Here is a 9,796-nt window from a genome sequence, read left to right as displayed (position 1 = left end):
GTTGTGTGCCCCATGCAGTGCCGTAAACTAAATTAAGGGCACTTGGTATTTTCTTGCTCCTTATAATGCCAGAAGTTTGAATTGTCTTTGCTGCATTGCAGTAATTGCTAGGCTTGAAGTAGACCAATCTATTAATCTGTTTTTTTTTTTTTTGTTTCTTTTTTTTTGGGAAACTGCCATCAAGCTAAGACACAGGGTTTATGGAAGAGCTAAAAGGGAAAAGATCATTTTCTTCTGCTGTTGTTGCTGTCTAAATATATAGCTGTGAGAGTTGGCCTACAAACATGTATTGCATGCATCTCCAGGATAGAAAACAAAGTCAATAACTTCCTGTTCAGCGCATATTAAATGGTAGTTATAGCTAACTGTACATGTGTATTAAAAGGCTATATCCAGCAAGAAAATGGCACTTAAAGATGTGGCATAACTAGATGTTGCTGGGCCCCACAGAAAATTATTCTTCAGGCCATCAAAATGTCTAGAGGTTGATCTGTTTTAGCAATATGTATTCAAATTGTATATTAATTTGGGCCTCATGGGGCCCTTATATTTTCTGGCCCCCCCCTGCAGCCGCAGTGTTTGCTTCCTCTGTAGTTACGTCTCTGACTTAAAGGGGTGGTTTACCTTTGAGATAACTTTAAGAATGTCCAAACTTTGCAACTGGTCTTCATTATTTATATTTTATAGTTATTTGCCTTGCTCTATTGCCTCCTTAAAGCTTTCAAATGGGGGTCACTGACCCCATCTAAAAACAAATGCTCTGTAAAGGCTACAAATTTATTGTTACCGTTGCTACTTTTTATTAGTCATCTTTCTATTCAGGCCCTCTCCTTTTCATAGTCCATTCTCATACTCAGTATGAGGGTAAGGTTGCTAGGGTAATTTGAACCCAAGCAACCAAAGTACTGAAATTGCTGGAGAGCTGCTGAATAAAATGCTAAATAATTCAAAAACCTTAAATATTAAAAAATTAAAACCAATTGCAAATTATCTCAGAATATCACTCTCTACATCATACTAAGTTAATTTAAAGGTGAATGACCCCTTTAAAGACCGAGGCCCTATGAACCTCACACCAAAAATAACTTGGGTATTACAATTATTTTACCGAGTTAAAAAACACATATCCAAGGCCCAAGTGTATAGAGGGCCAAAATCTGGTGCAGACTAATGCATATTTTTAGCACATGTGCACAAAACAGATTGATAATCCCAAAGGTTTAGAGGAAGGTGGGGAGCCAAAAATAAATTCAGTTGTGTGGCCCAATGATTTTCAGTTCTGCTTCTGGTACTAGACTTTTTTTTTTTAATGCTGCTAAAAACATTTGGCCATCATCCGTAACATTGGGATGTATAACACTAACCACAATAGTATGTAATCTTTCTCTCTGAAGTCTGGTGTTGACTACATAAGAGCAGCCACTTGTCTTCACTACAAATCTTTGAGAAATTAGGAGAAAGGGCTATTTTGTTATTACAAAAAATTTGCATTTTAATAAGTTTTTTTATAATCAAAAACACGCAGCTCTTTGGAGCCCTCTGCAGGCCCACATTTGCAAATAATAATCGTGACAGACATCTTTGATTTCATACACTTTAACTTGTCTTTAATGGAGAATCAAATGTTTGTAGGGTGCATGTCATTATTTATGTTTATTTCATACATATAGAAAGCAGGGTTTGGGGACATGTGTCCTCACTTGAGCACTAGATGGAGACAAGGTGAAAAATCAACCTGGTGAGACAAAGGCAAATCTGGCTCAGTCCCTAAGCAGGTTCTTATCAATCCTGGAAATAGCGTTTTATTGGTAACGGTGAGGATGTCTGGTTTATTTTACTAAATGAAAGGGTCATTTGGCATTAAACTGCACATATGAAGCAATACGTTATAGTCAATGGGGGAACAAACGGCAAGGAACCAGGTCAGCAATAACTGCATGACACCAAGGTGCATATGGTTGGCTTGCTTATACCAGTTCTCTCAGCACAACAGGCAGTATTGCAGTTACCACTAACATTAATAAATATAAACCTTTGCTTACTGTACACCTCTGATCACAGTATATATACATAATGTAAAATCACCTCTCATATACAGATTTTCCATTTTAAGTAACGTTTGGTGACAAGGGCACTAACATCCTGATGTTACCTTAGATATTGCTAAAATGAAATAGGCATTGAGTAGTTATCTCCAGGGTGTTTATTTAACTCTCTTTTATACAAGAGGAAAAATCCTCACCTTCTACAGCTTGATTTTGGCGCAAGACTGTCTTTTAATTACAGTACTTATCTATAAATAATAGACAAGGCTGAGCTCTTTTGAAGGGCTGTGCTAAGCCTGGGTACCTGCCAGAGAACTCTGTACAAAGAATTAGGAAATTAAGAATGTTTGGCTGATGCTGATGGATGCCCATAGCGTAAAAATTAAAGAGGACTATTGCAAAAATGAAAATTTAATATAAGCTTAAAGGGATACTGTCATGGGAAAAAAATTTTTTTCAAAATGAATCAGTTAATAGTGCTGTTCCAGCAGAATTCTGCACTGAAATCCATTTCTCAAATGAGCAAACAGATTTTTTTATATTTGATTTTAAAATCTGACATGGGGCTAGACATTTTGTCAATTTCCCAGCTGCCCCAAGTCATGTGACGTGTGCCTGCACTTCAGGAGAGAAATGCTTTCTGGCAGGCTGCTGTTTTTCCTTCTCAATGTAACTGAATGTGTCTCAGTGGGACATGGGTTTTTACTATTGAGTGCTGTTCTTAGATCTACCAGGCAGCTTTTATCTTGTGTTAGGGAGCTGTTATCTGGTTACCTTCCCATTGTTCTTTTGTTTGGCTGCTGGGGGGAAAAGGGAGGGGGGTGATATCACTCCAACTTGCAGTACAGCAGTAAAGAGTGATTGAAGTTTATCAGAGCACAAGTCACATGACCAGGGGCAGCTGGGAAATTGACAATATGTCTAGCCCCATGTCAGATTTCAAAATTTAATATAAAAAAATCTGTTTGCTCTTTTGAGAAATGGATTTCAGTTCAGAATTCTGCTGGAGCAGCACTATTAACTGATTCATTTTGAAAAAATTTTTTTTTCCCATGACAGTATCCCTTTAATCATACTGAAATAATAAACTTTCTAAATACAACCAATTAAATATTCTGTACCATTTTTGAAATAGGTTCATCTTCACTATTCCTCTCATCCTCTGTTTCTCTTTATTCTTGCCTAGAGAGTGTTCAGTTCAGATCGGTGCATGGGCCAAGAATGGGAATTCAGCAGATTCCTAGTCTTCTGAAAACTATCCCAGGCCAGTAAGATTTTTAAAGAAGTGAAGCAATTAAAATCACCCTGGAGGGGCCTAATAAAAATTGCATCCCACACAGCGACTTTTTTTTTGTCTATAATTGAATATCCTAATGTTTTTCCAAGCAAGAATTTAGGAGGTAATCATTAATTTAGATGGGTAAATTCCAACCAGTCCATAGCATAATAATTTAATCCAAAATTCAAGATCTAGTAATGCAAAATGGCCTACTTGTGCAATACTGATATTTAAACTTTGCAGCTATTTTACCCCATTACCTCCTTAGGCTAATCTCAACTTGTGTGCAGGCTGAGAATCAGCCCCAACTTGGACATTAGCTTTCTATTTTGCATCGGCCCTGGTGCAGGCATATACAGCTGATTTCGGCACTGAAATACAAGTGTTTGCATTTTTGCAGCAGATCTGTCACATATGCCTGCAATCCGCCCGAAACAATGGTTTGTGTGCAGGCAAAGAAGAAAGCCAATGCCAGCGTTGGGGCGGATTCTTGGCCTGCGCTTTTCCACAGGCCAGAATCAGTCACTGTGTGGCATTAGCCTTAGATGCTACATAGTCAGACCTTTAAGCTATTGGAGCATTGTAATAAAAGGTTCAGTGTTTGCTCCAGGTAATTTGAAGAACCCATTGCTATTTGAGAAGCAAAGATCTGATAGGCTGCTTTGGGTTATTAGACCGGATACTGATTATCACTTCACAAGCCATTTTTGATGAACTACAGTTCTTTAACTTGACCTTCCAACTTTTGCAGAACTTTAACTCCTGTAATTCAACAACATCTGCTTTTCACGAGATATTTCCCTGTCCCAGCAAGAATCAATAAGACGTTTTACAACTTGCTCTCTTTTTATGTCTGAACACAGTATCCAATAAGGGACATCTTCCAAAACGCTGGCCATGATTTCCAGAGCAGAGCAAGCACCCTGGTATGTGATTATATAGGACTTCTAGACGCCCCAAATGTATTTTACCAACTAGTTTTTTTTTTTTGTTTTTTTTTAAAATTAGGACTGGGTGAGAGTTATGCTTAGAAGGGGTACATTACCACTAGTACATAGAAAGTACAAAAGAAGTACAAGAACCTATGTAGTTATTTTATGTATTCATAACCCACCCCCCAAGCTTAGCAGTGTCCTAGAGCTGTCATGCCTACTAATGCAGCCCAAGGAGAGCTGTATCAACGTTTCAGGATCTTTGTTAGTGATATTGGCACAATGGTGGATAGGAACGAGTCAGTGAGACTAATTTCTACAGAATATTTTGTGAAGTTGTGGAAAGGTACTGACACAAGTGGAGATTCGCCATCTGCGATAATCCTCCTCTACTGCAGGCAACTAATCTGCAAATGCTTTTCAACTGGTAATAATGTAAATTGCTGGTGGGAGAATGTATGTGTTGCTTCAATTTCCCAAGTAGAACAGAGTTTCCTGAGTTTGCACAAACTCAAATTAGCAGATTAACACATATACACTGTAATTCAGAACATTGGCAAAGACAACAACTCTGTTAAACCCAGTATTTTAAATAAATGGTGTTTCACTAAACTAGAAAGCTACAGACAATGAAAACAAGATTGCACAAAGGTACATTCTAGCATGGAAACAATTTATTTTAAAATAAGAAATGCTATAATCAACAGCAACAAACATTTCACTGGCCACAATGCAGTCATCATATCCACATATCCATCTTCTAGTGCAGTTTTCATTTCCAGATGTTCCCCACCAGCTGTTATTTTTATGGTCAAAAATGGTTGAGCAGGCGAGATTTAAGACAAGGTTAAGGCTGATGGCATATGGACAATTTTCTCCACTAACATAATTTAGCTTGAGGAAGGGAAGGGGTTTAAACTGTTCATGCTGCCTCCCAGTCACTTGAATGTGCCCACCTGACAACCTGAGGATGCTTTCTGTATCTTGGGAGAGAAAAGCATTATATATGGCTCTGGCAGGCATTTCCCATCTAAGAAATAGGAGGTAGCAGGTGCAGTTTGTCTGGCTGTTGGGGAAAATGCCCATGTTCCAACAGACTAAAGCCTCATGCAAAAACCTAGACGCCACAGGTCAATTCCAACGCAATGCTCCTTATTTTCAGAAGTACGTACATTTCATTTTGATGTTCCAGGTTTGTTATAAGCCTTAAAAAAGATAAAAACACATTATTTGTAAACATAAATTTTGGATTCTCTAGCATTCAGTTGTAGCTACCCTTTTATAATACTTTTTCCTAAAGCTGGATACACAGTGATAAATTCACTCAAATTTTAACTACATTGATTGAATTCTGCCTGTATTTTCCAACCCAAAAGGCTGAATTACTCACTGAAACATGATTAAAGCTGTGCAAATTCTAATTATCATGTTGGTCAATTTGTTTGCTCAATGACTATACTGACCTGTATGCCCAGTCATCAGATGTATGGCTAAAAGCTTCATACACAACCTAATCATTCAGCCGACTGTAGAATGATTGGATCAAGGTCTGTATAGACCAGTTTGAATGAGAGTGAGTGTAAAGATAGGAAAATCAAAAAGTATAACCAGCTTAACTACTGGTACCATAAATGTGTTACTTTGTATAGTAGTCAAAAGCAGAAGTCCTACCAATGACAATGGAAAATAATAAAATCTGAATGTGTTAAATAACACAGACACAGTCAGCCTAACAAAATTGCATTCAGCTGATGAAGACATGCATGCAGACTGTTGTGATCCACCAGCACGATGCCAAAACCTTTTTTTTCTGGTTGTTTTCATAGCTTGTTATAGAAGGAATATAAAAATGTATGTAACATGTATATTAAAGAATTTGATACAATTTTATATATAAATATATAGTAGCTGAACAAGTGAAATGTGGTTTTAATGTAAGCTTAATAAAGAAGAAATCCACAGGCTGCTGCAAGCAAGGAACCCCTTGCACGTTTAATGCGGAAGTGAGCAACATTTCGGGGTCATGCCCCTTTGACAAAGGGGTTCCTTGCTTGCAGCAGCCTGTGTGCCGTAGATTTCTTCTTTATTGATTCAATTGTGAGGTGGCCGAACCTCTACCACTGAGCACCAGACTTCGCATCTTAAATTGGGTGTGCGACAGCCAGCTTTTGTTCTTTAATGTAAGCTTACCATTCGCAAAGCGACATTGTTTAAGAACTTCCCCAAATCCCTCACAGAGTTTTAGGTCACTTTGATTCTGAGCACATTCGAGAAATTGCTTCATCTCATACTGGCAAGGTGTATACTGGGATTGCTGCTGTTGCGGATACATAGGCTGTGCTGGTTCCTGTGAACAATTTAAAACAACTGAAAAAGCAAGCAACCTTTATAGGCAAAACGATATTTGATTCAGACCTATAGCTATCATATTGTAAATAAGTGTATTTTGCCCCCAAACAAAATTGATAAATCATACCAGAAATATTTCCATGGTTAAAAAAGTATTCTGCTTAGTACAATTTACTTTACAGTCATGTTACCTACTACTTTGACACACCATTTCTATTACTGTAACATTCTGAAAAAAAAGTTAATTGATAAAAACAAACTGACAAACATTGTTGGTACATGCAAGGACTGACTTACAGTAAATAGCTAACCATGGAAAATATAGTTCAACAATTAGAAGAATTAATAGTTTTTTGGGAGTCTGAAGAATATACACACTAGACTTTGAATTGTTTGACATTTATGAAAAGGAGTGCACTGTCATCAGCTGATGATGGAAACAAAGTAATATTAATCTAATTATGTAATCTAATGATAATATAGATATATTGTAGCATTGTAATGGCAACAAAGTAACATTACTAGCTAATTACGATATGGATATATTGTTTCTAATACAGTGGGACTTTTCCAAAAAGTTTGAACATTCGCCCCACCCCCATATTTTCACAGACTTTCATTTAAGGTGGCAACAAACTCACTCACCTTACCGTCAGCCTTAGACCAGAGGTAATATCCGAGAGACAGATGTTGCACATAAACTTTTTTATGATTGTTGATTAGCAGGAATATTAAAATTAGCTCGGAGGGTGCTCAAAATATGTTTATGTAATACTAAGCCGTCAGTTATGTCAGGTCTGGACTGGGATTCAAAATAGTGCCTGGCATTTCAAGTACAGGGAGGCTCCCAACAGTCATAGTGACGGTTTATGGCATTTTACAGCAACCCCTTTGGTATTTGCCAGAATCCACAGATTGCCAGTCCAGGCCTACAATTTGTCAGCGGTGGTAAAGTGTAGCTCTGAAAACTAAATGTAACGGACAGTAACAGGTGGATAATTTGCATGGATCTGCATCTTCCAGCACTGTCCCAAACCATTAACTTCCAAAGTCACATTTCTGATTATTTCGAAACTCACAAATTGTACAGGTATGGTATAGGTAAACCCGGAAACCTGTTATCCAGAAAGCTTCGAGTTATGGGAAGGCCATCTCCAATAGACCCAATTTTAATGATATAATTCAAATTTTTAGAAACAATTTCCTCTTTTTCTTTAACATAAAACAGTAACTTGTACTTGATCCCAACTAAGAGATGATTTATCCTTATTGGAGGCCAAACAATCCTATTGGTTATAATTCGATTTTTTTAGTAGACTTCAGGTATGGAGATCCAATTTACAGAAAGATCCCTTATCCCATACCTGTAGTGTGTTTGTGTATGAATACATGGAAAGCATAGCAAGAAATAAGCAGGAAAGATACACTTCCATTCTAACAATAAAATAAAAATTCTAAAAAAAAAAAAAAACAGAACTACAATTGGGAAATTGCCTTCCACATTTATAAACACATACTTAATTGAAAAATATTTTGAAGCAGAAGAGAATTTTACCTGGTATGTGATATCTGCCCTTGCTGGCTCAGCGCTGCTTCCTCCACCAAAACCCCCAGTAATGGCATGGCCTATTGTGTGTCCCACTGCAGAGCCCACAGCCACCCCTGCAGCAGTTGTAGCCATTTGTGCCATGAGACCTGGCTGTCTAGGTGCTGCTGCTGGACCAAGGGCAGAAGGAGCAGGAGCTACAGGTGCAGGCGGGTGAGCTGCAGGAGGGGGCGCAGATCTCATTACTGGGGCTCTGTTGTAAGAAAAAAAAAAAAAAAGAACACATTACAGTTAAATCTCATTTTGATCTCGCTCTCCTGACAATTAAGAATTTTAACGGGGTGATTCACCTTTAAGGTGACTTTTATTATGTTATAGAATGGTCAATTCTAAGCAACTTTTCAATTGGTTTTCATTATTTATTTTTTAAAGTTATTTGCCTTTTTCTTCTGAATCTTTGCAGCTTTCAAATGGGTGTCGCCAACTCCCTTCTAAAAAACAAATGCTCTGTAAGGCAGGCATGCCCAAACTCTGGGCTGCACGCGAATTGCGGCCCGTTTTCAATATAAGACTGGCCCGAAACAAGGATTCGCCCATTGAAGGGCAAACCCGGATAAAAATTGGCATCAGCATGGTCACCGATTCATCCCCCCAGGTAAAGTGTTTATATAATATGCTTCAACATATCAACTACAAAATATAATCAAATTAATTGGAGGGCTCCATTCTGAATGGACCGTCAGACTGGGTCTCACTGAGTATCATTCTAAGGGCAGAAAAATAGAATATAGAATATGAAAGGAATAAGAAAATAAAAAAATAGCCTAAATGAGAAAACAATAAAAGTTTTAAACAAGTAAATAGAAGAAAAAAACAGAAAAGGAGGAAAAACAGAAAAAAGATGAACCCACAAATAATAAAAAATGAAAACCAATTGCAAGTTGTCTTAGAATATCACTCTCTACATCATACCAAAAGTTCTCAAAGGTGAACAACCCCTTTAAATGTCCCACTGCCACATATAAGGTACAAATGCAAAAGCAGGAAAATAAAGCAGAGGTGTCTTCTTGAGAATAATAAAGAAAACAGTAAAAATATATGTCTATCATAGCTATATATATCAAATAGGTTCCTATTCCCAACAGGCCCTGTGCCTATACATTGTATAACTGATGCCACTGGCAGTTGCTTCTCTGTTACATCATACCAATAACACGGCCTGTGAGAGGAACGTATGATGAGTCTGATCTATAAGCGAGGGCTCCACAAAGACAAACACGTACAAATAGTGGCGCTTATAACAACTGCCTCTATATGTGCCGGCCGCTATTTTCCACGTGCTGACCAAACACGGGAGCTTCATGTTTGCTGTCTGAGAGCAGAAGGGAAGGAGAGAGAGCATGGCCGAGCAGAATACAAGCTCATTTCAGGAAAAGCCAGTAGCCTTTAGTGGGCCTGAACAGAACGTGTGTCTCTGCTTCTTTTAACATGTAGTTGCTGCGTGTGCCATGAATACAGTGCTATGATTAAGTACACGCTTACCTGGCCGGGGGGGCTACCCTGGATGTGCGGCTTCGGCTTCCTCTTGGCATGGCTCAAGATCGTTCCACACAGTATTCACCGTTCTGTGTCCTTCAAAGTCTTC

At 38.1% G+C, this 9,796-nt stretch overlaps 1 protein-coding gene across 1 annotated transcript; it reads right to left on the bottom strand.

Moving 5' to 3' along the window:
• Window positions 1-4,912: 4,912 nt before the first annotated feature.
• chchd2.L (coiled-coil-helix-coiled-coil-helix domain containing 2 L homeolog) lies at window positions 4,913-9,796 on the bottom strand. Its single transcript, NM_001092246.1, is given in 4 exon segments — window positions 4,913-5,461; window positions 6,447-6,603; window positions 8,161-8,404; window positions 9,694-9,796. Coding segments are annotated over 4 exon segments (459 nt in total). The 5' UTR covers window positions 9,744-9,796; the 3' UTR covers window positions 4,913-5,453.

Source organism: Xenopus laevis, chromosome 2L (genome assembly GCF_017654675.1).
Source record: "Xenopus laevis strain J_2021 chromosome 2L, Xenopus_laevis_v10.1, whole genome shotgun sequence".
Classification (NCBI taxonomy): domain Eukaryota; kingdom Metazoa; phylum Chordata; class Amphibia; order Anura; family Pipidae; genus Xenopus; species Xenopus laevis.
The sequence above is the reverse complement of the archived record's forward strand: the minus strand, read 5'-3'. Positions and strand labels throughout refer to the sequence as shown.